Source organism: Mauremys reevesii, linkage group 2 (assembly GCF_016161935.1).
Source record: "Mauremys reevesii isolate NIE-2019 linkage group 2, ASM1616193v1, whole genome shotgun sequence".
NCBI lineage: Eukaryota > Metazoa > Chordata > Testudines > Geoemydidae > Mauremys > Mauremys reevesii.
Window position 1 is genome coordinate 160,169,028 of NC_052624.1, and position 17,404 is coordinate 160,186,431.

The following is a 17,404-nucleotide window of genomic DNA, read 5'->3' on the forward strand; positions in this document are numbered from 1 at the left end:
CAACCTGATTTTCAGAAAGTGCTGGGCACACTCTCCCTGGAAGTCAAGCCCCTTCACTATCAGCCAAAAACAGAGGTAGCCTAGAGTTACTAATCACTCTTGGAAATTATGACCATGCTCACTTGATAAAGTATTAACAAAACATGTTTGACTCCAAAGGTGTGAATGGAAGATTAAAAATATCAGCTACTCAGCAGTGTGAGTTCATAATGGTGGACTATTGTAAAATCACAGATGTAGGAATGCTTTTCAGAGATTGGACCAGTGGTTCCTGTACTACTAAAATGCCCAGATTCCATTTACATACGTTCTTTAAGGCTGCCTCATGTCTCCCTTACTTGTTTTTGTGTTCTTAGTTTCTGCTGTGATCCTCCTACCAACCCTGCCTTACAGTTACTCCTCCACCAGGGTACCCTCCTCCCCAGTCCTCCTCAAAATTACACTTGTGGTATATTTGTGTATTACACTGCTATGAACCTTTAACATACTATATGCTTTTAACTAAGCATACAAGTTGCTAGAGATACTGCCTTTTAGAACAGAGCTACAGCTGGGAAGATGTGTTCTTTTCTTTTCCACTTGTGCTATGTTACAAATATCCTGAACAGACCCGTGGACTTGGCCATTAGCTGCACTGTCCCTAGTGTATTCCTCCCCTTCCCCTCCAATCCTGGAAAATTAGTGTAATTGTACAGCTGTCTTCAGAGCACACACACTTGCCTAGAAAACCTGCTGTAACTTCCCCTAGAAATCAGTGCCAAAACTTCTTGTTACCAGTGCAGTTAGTGAATCTGACCCTAGCCAAAACTTACAAATCAGTGCTTGTATTTATGCAGTGGATTTCTATAACTTATTTTACAGTGGTTCTACCTTTCTTTCACCCTGTTTAGCACAGAAGTCAGAAGCACAGCAAATTCATTCACATACACCAATGACCTAGATTCCTTGCTCTAATTCCAGGAGCTTTAATAGTTAGTTTCAGTCCAACTACACAAGCTCAAAAAAGTCTCCTTAGCTATTTTTACCGTACAACTAATTAAACTTAAACTATGGCAAGTGGAGCTTTGCAGAGAAGGTTGAACAGACTGACTCCTACACCTACTACAGCAACTAAGATAGTGCAGCAGCACCTGTTTTTCCATACACTTTTTATTTTAAGACATTTGCTTGACTTTGTGCTTGTAGGTTCTGCTCCTTTTACAAAAGCACGAAGGTTCACCTCTCTAAAGTATTCTTGTACAATGCAGTGTATAAGACCTAGGAACCAATGCTGAATAAGTTACAAAGTTGTGCTGCTCAAAGCTTCTCCCATTTATACATATCACTGAGTTAAGTAAATAGCTTAATAGTTGATCACTTCCACAGCACACTGATGTTTGTCATTAAGGAAAATTTCATCACATGTACTTCTATAATTCAGTGAACCTCTGAAAAATCTACTGCACTGGGAACAGCTACACTTTACAGGGGAGAGGCTAAAAATAGCACTTTAGCACATGCTATTTTAAAACATTAGCATGAAAGTGAACATCCAAAAGAAAAGGTACAATAATCAACTGCTGTGTCAAATCTGTTATTCTGGAGAAAAGATTACCCAATTAATAGGAAGAATATAGAGTGAGTAGTTTTCTTTGTAAATGAAATTTGAGGTATGTACAAAGAAGTTAAGTATAGCATTGTTCTGCAACTGCATTCACTATGCAAATCCAGAATATATTTATACAAAATAATAAAAAAAAAAGGCTGTTCTGACTCTGCAGAACAAATGTATCCAGTTGTACAGGGACAGATGCCCCATTAACTTCTCCTGCTGTCAATTCTCAAATAGTAATTTTTCTGTTCAGTAAGTTGTGCACCAGTTGCTGCCATCACTGGGCATCAACCCTCCAGTAATAAGGAGAATAAGGTCAACAAACCACCAGATACCAAGTCCTCCAAGAGTCAGTAGTTTTCCCACTGCTGTCCCTGTATGGCCCAGACAGAATCGATCCACTCCAAAACAACCCAGGAAGAAGGAGTAGAGTAAAGTAGTTATAAAGTAGTGGCCAGTGTACCTACAATAAATGAAGAATGAATAAATTAAAACCTCAAATACAGTTTCATTTGAGGAAAGGAGGAAAAAAACACCCTTTCATAAACTTGAGCCTTTGCTGTGTCAACCTCCTCAATTTTTACAGTGTAGCTCCCTCTAATGGACTTTGGGGAATTTACATATTATAACTGTTAGGAAAATATGGGCCAATGAACAATGCAATCCAATAAAACACAAAAGAGTTCCCAGGGTATCCTGAGGCAGGGAGCAAATCCATTAGAGGATAGATAAAAATACATACAAAGTTACAACAACCCAGCCAATAGTTAGAGCAGCAAGTTACAATGACGTCTTAGCTACCAACTCAATCTTTCAAAATGTAATATTTCTGGAGGAAATAAATCTTACTTTATACATGGTTTATTCCCTCGTAGAAAAGTCCGAGGCGCTGCACACTCAATACCATCTAGTGCTTTGCACTGTACTGGAGTGTGGTCTACATCGCTATAGGCTTGGCCACCAAACTGTCAGAGGGGAAACAAATCACACACACAATTGAGAAATTATTTACCCGGGGGAGGAGGGAGGCAGGAAAAGGCCAGTTAAAAGGATATTTTCTTATCACAAAGTAAAAGGGGAGAGGGCCCTCAGTACTAAGTGTTTAATACTTATTGTTGGTTCAGTAAATGCCTGCAGTCTTGTTCAGTCACTATGTTATTTTTGGTCCTCACTGGTGTTTATAACTCCTCCGAGTTTAGAATGATCTGCAAGTGTCATTAACATATACTCTATGCTTCTCCCCGCACCCTATCGTGTCACTATGAATTCTTTGTCAGTGGACAAAGATTTAACTGTGCCCTAGTGGCCAACAGTCCACAATATATCACCTTGTACATCAGCTAACTGAAAAACCTCAAGTGCTTCAGTCCTGTTGCCTTTCCCATGGGAAGCAGAGCAGATTACTGTGGAGGGATGAGAAAGAAAAGAATAGTTTTCACCCTCACAAAACTGCTCGTGGGATAGAAAAGTGGACCCTGCACCTTTACCTCTTCCCTAAGAGGTCCATGATCAGGAAGAGCAAGTGGCTTGGAAATCTTTTCCTTTCACTTTCTAAATACTGCTTCTGCCAGGAGAGGGGAACTTCCACAATCCATAAACTTCTACTGGTGAGGAAGAAGCACATTCCCAAATCCACTGGCTGCAGAACTACAGCAGAAAGCTCTTGGGGAGGTATTCTATTCCCTTATGCTGGCATAGCACTCTTAGTTGCAATTATTACAAACCACCCTCTGCTTCTAAGGAGAAATTCTATTCAGGTTAAGGGTCCATGGATATCTAAGACCACCCCAGTGTGTGAATACTCTTTGAGAAGTTACAAAATCATCTTTTTTCAGCCCACCTTAATACATCCATAACCTAATTCTCGCTGTGCAGTAATATTTCCAACATGGTCTTCTAGAGCCTCACATTCAATGAACTCCTCCGGCCTGTAAATGATCAAAGCCCATCACATTCACACAGTTAAATGTGTGTGTGGGGGGGAGAGAGAATAAGTTAACTCAAAAGGGAAAACATCATGTTGAGGTCCCCTATCTTCCCCCTTCACATGCACCATTGCGAGCCCTGTCACCCATTCTTGTATGTGCCCCATTTCCCATTATCGCCCCATCTATCCCAGCCCATCACTTGTCTTCCCTGCATACATCCCACTTTGTCATCCCTTTCTGAATGCCCCTTTCTGCTGACCACTATGCAGGGGTCTCTTTGCTCAATATAAACCAGTTCTCAGCATCAGACCAGCTCCTCGCATTGTCCTTTCCCCTGTGCCCCAGCTCCCTGCCATAGCATCATATCACCCCCCAGCCCTCTCCTTACCCCCACATTGTTCTTCCTCAGCCCCCTCATACCTCTCCTCCCCGGCCCCAGCCCCCCTCATCACTTCCTCCCGCTCCCTACCTTGTCCCTCCCCGCCCTCAGCACCCCCCGCAGCCCCCCGCTTACAGGTAGGTGCAGAGCACAAGCGGCGCCAGCGGGTCCCCGTAGTCATAGGCGGGGGCCGGGCTGCCCGTGGCCTGGTCGTGCTCGGCCTCTCCGGGGTCCCCGCTCTCCGCCCCGGTCGCGTTGTGCTGGTGGCTCCGGGACACGCCCTGCAGCAGCAGCAGGTTCCCCAGCAGCAGCGCTGCTTGCCCGCACAGCAGCACGTAACTCACCGGCCACCCGACCCCCGGCACCATCGTGCCCGCTCTGCCCGCCTCCCCGGCGCCCCCACCCGGCCTGCGCTGCTAGGAAACACCGCCAAAAACCACGCCGGCTAGGCCGCACCGGAGAGAGCGCAACCTATCACCTCCCGACCAATGGGATGGCTGAATGTTTGCGAGGAGGCGGGACCTTGGGACGAATAGCCCTCTCCACCAATAGATCTGCACATTACAGGCCAATCAGCGACAGGCAAGGAGCAAGCTGCGTTGACTGGCAGAGAGGGGCGGTACTACTGCACGCAGTAACAAGATTGGTTACTCCCCTGGCACTGGCGACCAATGGGTGAAGAGGGGGCGGGGAAAGGCCACATTCTCCGGGTAGTAGGGTAGAATGGTTGCCTTGTGGTGTGTCCCAGTGGTCCCCAACCTTTTTGTGGCCAGTAGCACATTCATGTTTTCAGAACAGTGTGGCGGGCGCCAGCAATTACTCACATACAGGGCCGGCTCCAGGCACCAGTGGAGCAAGCACGTGCCTGGGGCAGCACATGCTAGGGGGCGGCATTCCGTCCATTCTGCAGAGTGAGAGTGGTTTGGGGTTTTTTTGTTTTGTTTTTGTTTTGTGTTTTTTCGTGCCAGTTCTGGGCAGTGCAGAAACAAGCTGGGAGGACAGAGAACACTGGCGCTCGCAGCCTACAGCCCCGGAGTACTCTGTCCCCAGCAGGCATGGGGCCCCGGCTTTTCTTCCTTGCTGGGCACTAGGTGGGCACACATAAATGCCCTGGCGGGCGCCATGGTGCCCACAGGCACCATGTTGGAGACCACTGGTCTACACTGTACAGTGAGCCTGGTTTCGGCCCCAACCTCTTTCCATCTACACGCCAAGCAAAGCAGCTTGACATGGGTCAGCAAGATCCGGTCCTAGGGCCCTGCTGGGGTGTTCAGAGCCCGAATCCTGCTGTGACTTGGGGCTATCAGAGGGTCCTTGGTGTCTCTTCTAGGCTGGTACATACAATGTTCAAGTACAGAGTCATAGATGTTAAGGCCACAAAACCATTGTGATCATCTAGTCTCCCATTTCTCAAATGCACCCACCGGGGTTTTTCCTGCAGCCATGGCCATTTCCTGGGCTGGAAGGGAGGAGCATCAGCCTCTCCCCTTCATCCCTGTTGCTCCTACATGCGCCGCCTCTTTGGAGACAGAGATGGGAAACACAGTGCTTAAGGAGCAATGTGAGGCGGGAAGAAAGGGGTGAAAAGGTGGGCAGTGAGGCGAGCAGCAGGCAGGGGGGCCTTGCAGGAGAGTGAGGAGGAGGCAAGCAGTGAGCCAGCAGCAGGGTTAGGAGATGAGCGGGTGGGCTGGCTGAAAGCTGGGGAGTAAGGAGGCAAGCAGGGGTATATGTGTGAGGAGGCAAGCAGTGAAGTGAGCAGTGGGCAGGGAGGTAAGGACAGGGGCGGTTCTAGACATTTTGCCGCCCCAAGCACGGCGGCTTGCCGCGGGGGGCACTCTGCTGGTCGCCGGTCCTGCGGCTCCGGTGGACCTCCCGCAGGCGTGCCTGCAGAGGCTCCGCTGGTCCCGCAGCTCCACCAAAGGCACGCCTGCGGGAGGTCCACCGGAGCCGCCTGCCGCCCTCCTGGGGATCGGCAGAGCGCCCGCTGCGGCATGCCGCCCCAAGCACGTGCTTGGCGTGCTGGGACCTGGAGCCGCCCCTGGGTGAGGAAGCGAGCAGTGAGGCAAGCAGCAGGTGGGGAGGTGAAAAAGTGAGAGGCGAGTGGGGGAAGCAGGGCCGCCTAGAGGATTCAGGGGGCCTGGGGCAAAGCGGGGAAGCTGTGGCGCTTGTACTCACCCGGCGGTGGTACGGGTCTTCGGCAGTATTTTGGCAGTGGGGGACCCTTCAGTCGCTCTGCATCTTTGGCAGCACTGAAGGGCCCCCCACCACCGAAATGCCGGCCGAAGATCCGGACCGCCGCCGGGCCAGGGCTTGCAGGGCCCCTGCAGGGCCCGGGGACTGGGGCAAATTGCCCCACTTGCCCCCCCCCGGGCGGCCCTCGGGGGAGGAGAAGAGGCAAGCAGCAGGGAGGATGGGGGAGTTGAGGAGGCAAGTGACGAGCCAGCAGCAAGGTGATGAGATGGGGGTCTGGCTGCAAGCGGGGGAGTGACAAGGTGGACGGAGGGGTGTCTGTGGCAGGGCAGTGAGGAGGTGAGCGGTGGGTGGGGGAGTGAGGAGGGACACAGGAGCCAGGCGAGGGCTGAGGAGGTGAGTAGTGGGCACATGGGCAGCAGGTAAAGCCCCCCTTTGGAGAGGCTAGCCCCCAACTCCACCCCTTCTGCCTGCGTTCCCCTCCTGGCAGCTGGAGCCCCCCTGCGCCTGGAGGCGGAGCCACAAGCCCCCCGCCCGGAGAAGCCACCAGCGGCTCCCCTGTGGCCGGAGCCCCATGTGAAATAGTTATGGGTGAGTTATGTTCAGGGGTGGCTCTAGCAATTGCGCCCCCCCACCCAAGCAGGGCGGCACGCTGCGGAGGGTGGTCTGGCGGTCGCTAGTCCCGTGGCTCCGGTGGACCTCCTGCAGATGTGCCTGCGGAGGGTCTGCTGGTCCCGTGGCTCCAGTGGAGCATCCGCAGGCATGCCTGCGGGAGGTCCACCCGAACCGCGGGACCAGCGGATCCTCCGCAGGCATGCCTGCAGCAGGTCCACTGGAGCCGCCGGACGACCGGATCCTCCGCAGGCACGCCTGCAGGAGGTCCACCGGAGCTGCCTGCTGCACTCCTGGCGGCATGACGCCCCAAGCGCGCGCTTGGTGCGCTGGGGTCTAGAGCCGGCCCTGGTTATGGTCAATTACAGACCTAAAAGTCGCAATATTACAACAAAAAAACTTCAAAAACAGACTTCAACGAGAGACTGCTGAATTGGAATTAATTTACAAATTGGATACCATCAAACTAGGCTTGAATAAAGACTGGGAGTGAATGGGCCATTACACAAAGTAAAACTATTTCCCCATGCTTATCTCGGCCCCCCACCCCCAGTTCCTTACATCTCCTTGTCAATTGCTGGAAATGGGCTATTTTCATTACACTACAAACAGTTCTTTTTCTCTCCTGCTGATAATAGCTCACCTTAACTGATCACGCTCCTTAGAGTGTGTATGGTAACACCCATTGTTTCATGTTCTCTGTGTATATATATATCTTGCTACTGTATTTTCCACTACATGCATCCGATGAAGTGGGGCTGTAGCCCACGAAAGATTATGCTCAAATAAATGCTAGTCTCTAAGGTGCCACAAGTATTCCTGTTCTTTTTGCGGATACAGACTAACACGGCTGCTACTCTGAAACCTGTCATGGAGAACTGTTTATCTAATAAAAGCCAGGATCCCTCTATCTGATTAATGAATATGCAGAGGCAAGACTCAGTCCTCTACTGTGTTATTTTATCAGTTAAATTACACATTAATGTAATCAGGGTCAATGTTTGTGACTCTATGCTGCTGTCTGATGTAGGTGTTCTTCATGCCTTGATGGTGTTTCCCAGCAACAGATTCTGCTAGGGATTTAATTGGTTTCTGGCCTTCCAAGAAAACCCAAGACCTAACATTTCATTTAAAAAAATATTTTAAAGAATATACAGGTGAGTGCCCCACTTTACCCACTAATAGGGATTTGAAATACACGTCTTTTTTTCCTTAGGTTTTCTTTAAAATATTTATAAAATCACAATTGTGGGATGTGAGGGATCCAATTATCTGATAATGCTTTCATCCTTGTGCCCTCACTGGACCCTCAGGTCTCCTGGGCCATCATTTAGGTTTTAAGGCTGGAGTCTCTTGCTCTACGGCCAATAACCAGGATATTATCTACCATAGTAAAGCAGACTGGGGGTATTGTTTTTTCTCAGAGGTGTCAGATAATATCCCCTGAATAAATCAAGTATAATAGCCACTTTGGAAGAAAACATAACAAATAAGAGATGTTTAACATTAAGATGTTAGTCAGGATCTTACATAAGGTCCAGGAAAGCTAGCAAACATACTAGGTTATAGTGCAAGGTATAGCTCCCTTTTTATGGCATGGTAAAAACTGCCTGTGTAGAGGAGTCACCATGTCATGTGGTTTAGTTCCATATTATCAACAGCTATGATTTCCTGTGGGGAATGATATGTCCAACATGCACATTGTACTTTTATTAACATACATATTTTCTTCATAACGTCACTTCCCTGAGACATTTCCAGCTTCTGACTCTCGCCCTTGTTTACTCGAGGGCATCAGACAACCTGTATTTAAATCTCAGAACCCAGAAATTAAACATGTCCTAGTTTTATATTTACTAATTTTCCCCAAAGTCTTCATCTTCAATGCTTTTCTCATATCCCTTGATTTTTGTTTTGTTATAATACCAGAGTCTGAGCCATAGGAAGACTCATTCCATGAAGGTTTCAGAGTAGTAGCCGTGTTAGTCTGTATCCGCAAAAAGAATAGGAGTACTTGTGGAGTACTACAGCCCACGAAAGCTTATGCTACAATAAATTTGTTAGTCTCTAAGGTGCCACAAGTACTCCTATTCTCATTCCATGAAGAGTTCTTCTGCCTGTTCTTGAGAACACCATTTGTTGTATGCGTTGTTTTGCAGAGGTGAGCAAGGAGCCTCCATTTAATTTTGGATGAAATTTCCTGACACTTTGAGAGTTAGTTTAGTTTCTTTGATTTTTCTCTTATTCTGAGTTCACCTGCCTGAATTTCAACTATACATATACACAGGTAAACGTGCAAGACTTATTTGTGAATTTGTTTCTGAAATTACCAAGTGTAATCCACCCTGCCCCCAGGATGTACCTTTCCCCAGCTCCTTGTGCCTCCCCCACCCCTGGATTTCTGCCTAGGGCGCCCAGATATCCTGATTTTTTATAGGGACAGTCCCGATATTTGGGTTTTTTTCTTATATAGATACCAACAGGACCCCCACCCCCCGTCCCGATTTTTCACACTTGCTGTCTGGTCACCCTATTTCTGCCCCTAGGGGTCCTCTGCCCCAGCAACTTGTGCCTCTCCGCGATCCCTGCCCAGGGTGTCCCCACCCCAACGCCTTGTGCCTGGCCACCCCAGGGATCCCTGCCTCTGGGATGTCCCCCCCCCAGCTCCTTGTGCCTGCCCCCCTCGTGGATCCCTGCCCCTGGGCAAGGGGGCTGAGAGCCATTGACCCCAACTGTAAACCCTGTGTGTGATGGAAACCGCTTCCAGCTCCGGGGGCAGCAGCCCCCCCAGTTCTAGCCCCTGTGCCCCTGGGGTGTCTCTGCCCCAGGTCCTTGTGCCCCCGCCCCCAGCGTGTCCCCAGGTCCTTGTGCCCGGCGGCCCGGCCCCCTGCCCTGGGGTGCCCCCGCCCCAGCCCCAGCCCCAGCTCCACCCCCGGCCGGCGGGAGGAGGCGGCCCGCGCCAGGGCCGGGGCTGACGCTGGGCTCAGGAGGCCGCGGCGCGCAGGCTCCATAGGACGCCGAGCGGCCGCTGCCCCAGGCCAGCAGCCGCCCGAGCTGGAGCCGGGGATGGGGACGGGGATGGCCTGGGCCCGGGCCGCGGGGAGCTGCCTCTTCCTCCTGCTCCTCGCGGGGCCGGGCCTGCCGGCGGAACGGCCAGGTGAGTGCGGCGCCGGGGGGCTGCGGGGAAGGACCCGCGGTGGGGCTGGCAGGGGCCCCTGGAAGCGCCCCCCGGGCTCCCCGCACACAGGAGTCCCGAACCTGGGGGATCCCAGCCCGTGTGAAGGGCAGTGCTGCGGGACAGCAGCCCCCCATTCCCCAGGGCTCCCAGCACAGAGAGGTCCTGGATCCAGGGGGTCCCAGCACAGGGAAGGGCAGTGCTCTGTACAGGACCCCACAGAGCTCACGAGGCTGTGAGCACATAGTCCCCAAAACCTTGTGTAAGGGGCAGCGCCCTGTGACAGCCATCTGCCCCTACCTCTTCTTCCCAGGGATTAGAGCACCTCATAGAGGTCCTGGATTCGGGGAGTGCCCTACAGCCTTTGGCATGGGGTGCACGCTGGGCAGCAGGGCCCCAAGCCCAGAGAGCTCTCTGAATAAATGTGGGGACCCCAGGAGCTTGGACAGAGAGGAGGCCTTTGGGATGTACCTAACAAAAAGATCTAGCTGTGATTCATGATTACAAATTTGCATTTGGTTATCTGCTTTGAAAATGGCCCTTGTTGTTGAACCGAATTTGAATGAGTTATCAAAATCTCATTTATGTAAGGCATGTACTCAGTTAAGTTTTCAAACCAGGGAAACTGGTTTATTTAAAGGCAGATATGGAAAAGATCCTTCACATCTCTGTTTTTGCCTATGGAAACCTGGAGTGTTGGAAGATCAGCCTCGGGGTTCTCAAACTTCATTGCACCACGGCCCCCTTCTGACAACCAAAATTAGTTTGTGACTCCAAAGGGAAGCCTAAGCCTGCCCGAGCCCCGCTGCCCCGGGGCGCAGGGGTCAAAGCCAAAGCTCCGCCACCTGGGTGGCAAGGCTGGCTTTAGGCCAATTCCACCAATTTCCCCCGAATCGGGTCCCGCACCTAAGAGGGCCCCGCGCCCAGTGAGAATCTCTTCCCTGGCTAGAGGTTCCTTTTTAATTTTTACTCACCTGGTGGCACTCTGGGTCTTCAGCAGCACTTCGGCGGTGGGTCCTTCGCTTGCTCTGGGTCTTCAGCAGCACTTTGGCAGCGGGTCCTTCAGTGCCTCCGAAGACCTGGAGCTAGTGAAGGACCCGCCACTGAAGTGCTGCCGAAGACTCGGAGCACCACCCGGTGAGTACAAGCCCCACGTGTTTTTTTTTTTTACTTTTTTTTTTTTTTTTCTTTTTGTCATCCCTGCCGGGGCCCTGTCGAAACTGTTCGAATTGGGCCCCGCACTTCCTAAAGCCGGCCCTGCTGGGTGGGTGTGGATGGACGGGGAGTGGGGGGAGCCAAAGCCCCAGGGCTTCAGCCCCGGGCGGGGGGCTTGCAACCTGAGCCCCGTGACCCTTGGGCTTCAGCTTTAACCTCTGGCCCCAGCAAGTCTAATGCCAGCCCTGGTGACCCCATTAAAACAGGGTCGCAACCTACAGTTTGAGAACTGCGGATCTACCTCATTATCTTCTGGATTGTAGAGTTTTCTGACTTTTGAGTATGCTGGGTTTTACCTCTTCTGTCTGAAAATGAATCTTTATCACCATCTCAAAAGATAATGTTTTTAGTATTTTAGTCCCTGTTAGTAATTAAATAGGTGGCAATTTTTTGCCCTTTTAGCATTGTGCTGAAGAAGAGAGTTTTTATTGAGTTCTGATTGATATTTTAGTAGTATGACATGGATGTCACCTTTTAGTTTGCATTTTTTTTTTTGTATTTGCAAAAGACGTAATGTCATATGTGGTCTAATAAAACTGAACTGAATTGATACAGTCAAACCTCCCACCCGGGAGGTGCTTTTGGCATGCAGACTTCAGGCAAACGGGAGACCCCAGTGACAGGAGTTCCCCTCTTCAGGGAAACCCTGATATCCAGACCTCTAAATCCTCAGCTAGGGGAGCACTCTTTATCAGAATGCCACAGAGGCACTCCTCTATCTCTGGCTAGGGGAGCATTTTGTAAAGCAAGCCCCCCACTCCTTCATGTAGAACTTCATGTAGACACCTAAAACTCTGGTCAAGGGAGAGCTTTCTGTGATAGAAGCACCCCTACCATGGGGACTCCTGGGTCACAGCTGCCCAAAAACCCTGGGCAAGGGGGGCACTTTGTACAGGAATGTCCTCCTACCCACTCCCTGCATATGCATCCCTGAATGCCTCTCATAAGGGGATATGCACAATGCAGCAGCCCCCAAATCCAGGAGGCTCCTCACATAGGGATCCCCAAAACCTGAGGCAAAGGAGAGTGCTCTGAATAGACTCCGTGAAACCATGGGGCGCCCAGACTGCCAATCCCCAAACCCTCTGGGAGGGAGAGTGCCTAATTGGGGATGTCTGTCTAGACTCAGGATGTGTGATGTGAACACCTTGTATTCACTTCTGTCCCTCAGAAACCCCAGTGTGTGGTAAAGAGGATCTTCTGACTCATGAAGGGCATTCTGTACATAGATCCCCTCACCCTCCAACTAAACATGGGCGATGCTGTGTGTTTTGTACAGACTTCCATGCAACTGTAGAGGTGAGGGCACCCTGTGTACTCACCCCTGCAACCGCCATCACAAACCCAGAAGGTGTCATACGTACTCTTTACTACAACTGGATTATAGGGTATTCTGTGTATCAACCCGCATCACAAACTTGGGGGGTGTTGTCTACACAGACCCCCAAGAATGGGATGTGGTGGTAATCTTTATGGACAGCCCCCTATCTCCTGCCAGCTAGGGGACCCTATATATAGAACCACCTAAAAAAGCACAAAGTGTAACCCTCTGAAACCTAGAAAAGTACCATGTGCATAAATCCTCTCCAAAAATGGGGTGGTTGAGGAGCTGTCTTATACAGACTGCTAATGCCTCACCCCAAAATATTTGAGGATAGGGAGGGGTTCCCTCGGTGCTTATATCTCAAAAACACAGGAGTAGGGGTGGCTATGCAACTTTCCCGTGTGCATCTAAACTCTCCTGTCCCCTGGATAGGGAATTGATCTTCTGTTCTCTGACATCCCTTGTTTAGTGTGCTCCTATAATGCTGATTCTCCTGTTGTGCACATGCTATAGGCTGAAATGTCTGAAGTCTGTCATCTGTTGTCTCCCTGTAGTGGAAGGGCATTACCCTGCCCTACCCTTTCTCTTGGATTCCTCTGTTTATCGTAAATGAGGAGCTTCTTAGCTAGAGTTTCCTGGCATATTTATTGATTGGTGTTATCTGAAGCTATGACATTGATGCTGTGTGCTGAGAAACCACATTTTAATTAATTATTTGCATTACCATAGCATCTAGGGGCCCTAGACATGGACTAGGATCCCATTGTATTAGATCCTGTAGAAACAGGATAAAAAGATGGTCCCTACCCAAGTATAGATCCTTATACAATTTAAGTATAAGACAATAGACAGTAGATGGATACAGACAGATGGAGGAGTACAGGAAACAGTAAGACAGTACTGAGCATGGGATAGACTGTGGTCTCAGCACACTGTTAACCTAATTGTTATCAAGTTTTTGTAGGCATCACAGCAAAGGAATTTCCAGGAGGATAATGAGTTAGTTTTGCAGACATTTATGGAGACCTTGTTCAAGCATGAGGGGCAGCATGGAAAAAAGCACACAGGTGATTGTGTGAAAATTTAACAAGTGAGTAATGGAGGCTGGCATTGTGGAACGATAGAAGATGGGAATCGACATCTAGTGGGGAATGAGAGATGATAGATAGGATGTGGTTAGGCCACAAAGGGCCTTGAAAGTGAAGACACAAGCTGCTGGTGTTTAATGTGATTGCGGGGGTGAAGCAAGCACTGCAGAGTGATGCAAAAAGAAGGGTGACAGTCAAAGCAATGGGCTAGGAGAATGATTTTTGCAGCAGCATTCTGAATGGATGTGAACAGGGCAAGATTGCATTTGTCAAGGCCAGAGAGAAGGATGTTGCAGTAATCAAGACATGAGCTGATGCGAGTTATATGGGTAGATAAGAAAGACCATTTCTTAGAGATGTTATGCAGAAAGAACTGGACAGATTCATAGCCTGGAGGACCTAGAGAGAAGTCCAAGTCAAAGATGATGCCCAAATGATGGGCCTTAGGGTATGTCTTCACTACCCGCCGGATCGGCGGGTAGCAATCGATTTCTCAGAGTTTGATATATCACGTCTCATCTAGACGCGATATATTGAACCCCGAACGCACTCCCGTCGACTCCGGAACTCCACCGGAGTGAGTGGAGGTAGCGGAGTCAACGGGGGAGCCGCGGACGTCGATCCCGCGCCGTGAGGACGGATAAGTAATTTGAGCTAAGGTACTTCGACTTCAGCTACGCTATTCACATAGCTGAAGTTGCGTACCTTAGATCGACCCTCCCCCCCAGTGTAGACCAGGCCTTAGTGACAGAGTGGTGCTGTCCAGTTATCAAGAAAGGAGGTAGTAGGGAGGGCTTGTGGGGAAGATTAGGAGCTCTGTTTTAGCTATATTGAACTTGAGCTGACAGCTACACAACCATGAGGAGATGTTAAAGAGAGAGGCCAAGATTTTTAATTTGGGCAGGAGATGGGTTTGGAGTGTAGCAGTATATCTGTGAGTCACATGATTGTGTTGCTGTTATCTTTCCCCTTCCGTCTCATTCCTCCTGTGTCTGTTTCTTTCACTTGCTATGTCTTCAGTGTAGGTTGTAAGCTTTTTGGGGTAGACTGAATCCTAGTGCAGAAGACTGAGTAAGAGTTGGTTTGGTGTACCCTCAGAATAGCAACAGCATGTCAGAGGTGGGCAGGACCCCCATCTAGGTGAGTGAGATCGGGAGATGGCTTAGCGGCAAAAAGAAGAGACAGTTCACACTTAAAGCCCTAAAAGTGCAGGTGTTCTTTCAGGATACAGCTGGGGGAAGGTCGAAGGGGACAACACTAAAGGATGTAAGGAGGAGAGGGGTTTGGACCTGTAGGCTAAAGTGAAGAGGGAGACTTCAATGGTAGAGATCAGGGCTTAAATTCAGCTGGAGCTGTCCAGAGTGGAGCTCCGGTAAATATTTGCAACCCCCCTGGAGTTTTTATAGCATGTTGCAGAGCATAGGGGGCTCTAGGAAATAATCTATAAGAATTTAAGCTCTGGTAGAGATGCAGAGGTAATGGCTCAGAAGTGGAGAGTTTTGAACAGACTGAGCAGCACCAGTAAAAGAGCAACCAGGAACAGTCTTAAATGATGTGTCTTTTGAATATTTGTTTCTAATGTTAGAATGGTCAGTTCTTCTTGTGAGGCCTAACAACTCAGTTCCTGCCTGCAGTTGTGGAAAATACTGTCCACCACAGAAGTGTTTCTATCAAATGTTTGTGTGACTACTAATTATCTTCTAAGAGTTCAGTTCAACTAGTCATCATCTACGTGTCAACAGAGAAAGATAATAGCTTTCCTGTGGCTCAGACCTCATTATAAATAAGAGGGGAAAAACACTGAAGACTTCAGGGGAAATTGAAAGCCAGGAACTACTTATTTTATTATATCAGGTCACCATGAATGGTTTCTTCCACCTATAATGTGATTATTTTGAACACGCCCGAATAAATAGAGGGAAGTTGGAGCGTCACTGATGATAAGTCACTGAGGAAGCCATTATCACAAAAAGATGTACATTAGTAAATGCCATCAATTATGTATGTTGGGCATTATTTTCCCTACCTGTACCCCTAGAAAGATCAAGTATTAGTCTAATATAGTAGTAAAATGTTCTAACATTGCGTGCAAGAGGAGCTATACCTTGTGCTTACTAGAGTTTCTTACTTTCAGGGTTTAGTTTTTCCCCTGATATTTAGAGTCTTATACCAATTATGACTTTCTAACTACATATTTTATCAATTTAAAAAGTTATTTTCAAAGCACATCTCAACATTTATGCTCTGAATTTTCCTGGCCGTTGCAGCCTTCAGTTATGAGAATTCTCTTGTTTAACACATGAAAATTGCTCAGCTGCCTTAGAGAGCTCCCTCTGTCTCAGCAACACAGATGGGGACAGAACTCAGCAGAAAAGTCAGGGGATAGGAGGTTGTTTTCCCCTGTAGTGGAATAAAAGGAGGAAGAATAAACTTAGAACCAATTTTCACTATTTTTATCAGTGCTTATTTAAAAAAAAAAAACTTTTGAAAATTTACTTTATGGTAGCTTGACACTGGAGAAACGTAACTGCTGGCTTTACCTGAGCTTTATGGGACCTTGAGTTATGTGGGTAACATTAAATATCTTGGTGTATATCCTCTCTTGCGGTTCAACTTGTATGAAGTCTAGTTTGTTTTGGTAACCAAAAATGGCCACCATACTTAATTTGTTTGAGATACTAGTGTGATGGGGTTGGGATAGAGGAGAGTCTAACATTAGGGAGCTTGGAGAGTGACTGTCTAAGGTCAGAGGCAGTGGAGCAGGTACTTGTTATGTTATGAAAACCAGGAAGAAAACTTTAAAAAAAAATTGGATTCAGAGGTGGCTTGGAAGCCAGTGAAGATGGCAAAGAATCACACTTCCTGTACAAGAGAGTAGTCGTCTGGTGCTTTCTGGACATTAGCGCAGGAATTAAGAAAGGCCAGAAGCAGGCATGATAACAGTCTAGACCAGTGTTTCCCAAACTTGGGACGCCGCTTGTGTAGGGAAAGCCCTTGGCAGACCGGGCCGGGCCGGTTTGTTTACCTGCCACGTCTGCAGGTCCGGCCGATCGCGGCTCCTACTGGCTACTGGTTCGCTGCTCCAGGCCAATGGGAGCTGCTGGAAGTGGCGGCCAGTACGTCCCTCAGCCTGCGCCACTTCCAGCAGCTCCCATTGGCCTGGAGCAGTGAACCGCGGCCAGTGGGAGCCGCGATCGACCGGACCTGTGGACGCGGCAGGTAAACAAACTGGCCTGGCCCTCCAGGGGCTTTCCCTACACAAGCGACGTCCCAAGTTTGGGAAACACTGGTCTAGACTGTTACCAATTAAGGCATGGATCAGGATTTCAGCAGGAGTGAGGTAAAGATGGACTCTAGCCTTATTTCTGAAGGAGGAAAACATGAGTGGACCAGGGAAAATGCTGCAAGAAATAAGAAAGTTTAGGGTCAGAGAAGACTCCCAAGATTTCTGGTCTAGGATAAAAAAATTAAAGTTTGAGGGCAGGGGACAGTGAGGAATCTCTTTCTGGCACAGGGAGAATCTGACTTGTTTCTTAAGTGCTTTGAAGATAGAGCAGCACTACGTAAGTGCTAGGCACAGTTTAGCCTATGAAGTGTGAGCTTCGGGATCAGTATGCCTGCAAGAAGCTGGTGACTTTAAATGAAACGGGCAGATCTTTGGAGGTAAGCTTGTTCTGCACATACCAAAGTCCTGCATGCTACATGCATTTCTGTAGCCTGATCGCACATTTGCTGAAGACCGGTAGACACATAGGCTCCTCGACAACCCTGGTTAAACTCTCAGCATTCTGGGTCTGTATCCTAGATTGTGTACAGCTCTCCCACACAGCTTGGCATTTGCATTAAGGAGGATCTGGTTTGTATTAATCTCTAAATAATACATAAAAGTGAGCCCAAGCAGT

At 48.9% G+C, this 17,404-nt stretch overlaps 2 protein-coding genes across 2 annotated transcripts in view; one reads left to right on the forward strand and one right to left on the reverse strand.

Moving 5' to 3' along the window:
• Positions 1–949: 949 nt before the first annotated feature.
• TM2D2 (TM2 domain containing 2) lies at positions 950–4,403 on the reverse strand. Its single transcript, XM_039526577.1, has 4 exons — positions 4,034–4,403; positions 3,432–3,519; positions 2,441–2,556; positions 950–2,054 (listed from the first exon to the last, which is right to left on the reverse strand). Exons 1-4 carry the CDS (start codon positions 4,264–4,266, stop codon positions 1,841–1,843), a joined length of 651 nt encoding a protein of 216 aa, XP_039382511.1. The 5' UTR covers positions 4,267–4,403; the 3' UTR covers positions 950–1,840.
• Positions 4,404–9,649: 5,246 nt separating this feature from the next.
• The window catches only part of ADAM9 (ADAM metallopeptidase domain 9), a 63,328-nt gene continuing 55,573 nt past the window's right edge, over positions 9,650–17,404 (forward strand). Inside the window, exon 1 of the mRNA XM_039523610.1 lies at positions 9,650–9,857. Within this exon, the coding sequence (XP_039379544.1) occupies positions 9,767–9,857 (91 nt within the window). The 5' untranslated portion in view covers positions 9,650–9,766. The remainder of the gene's footprint in view (positions 9,858–17,404) is intronic.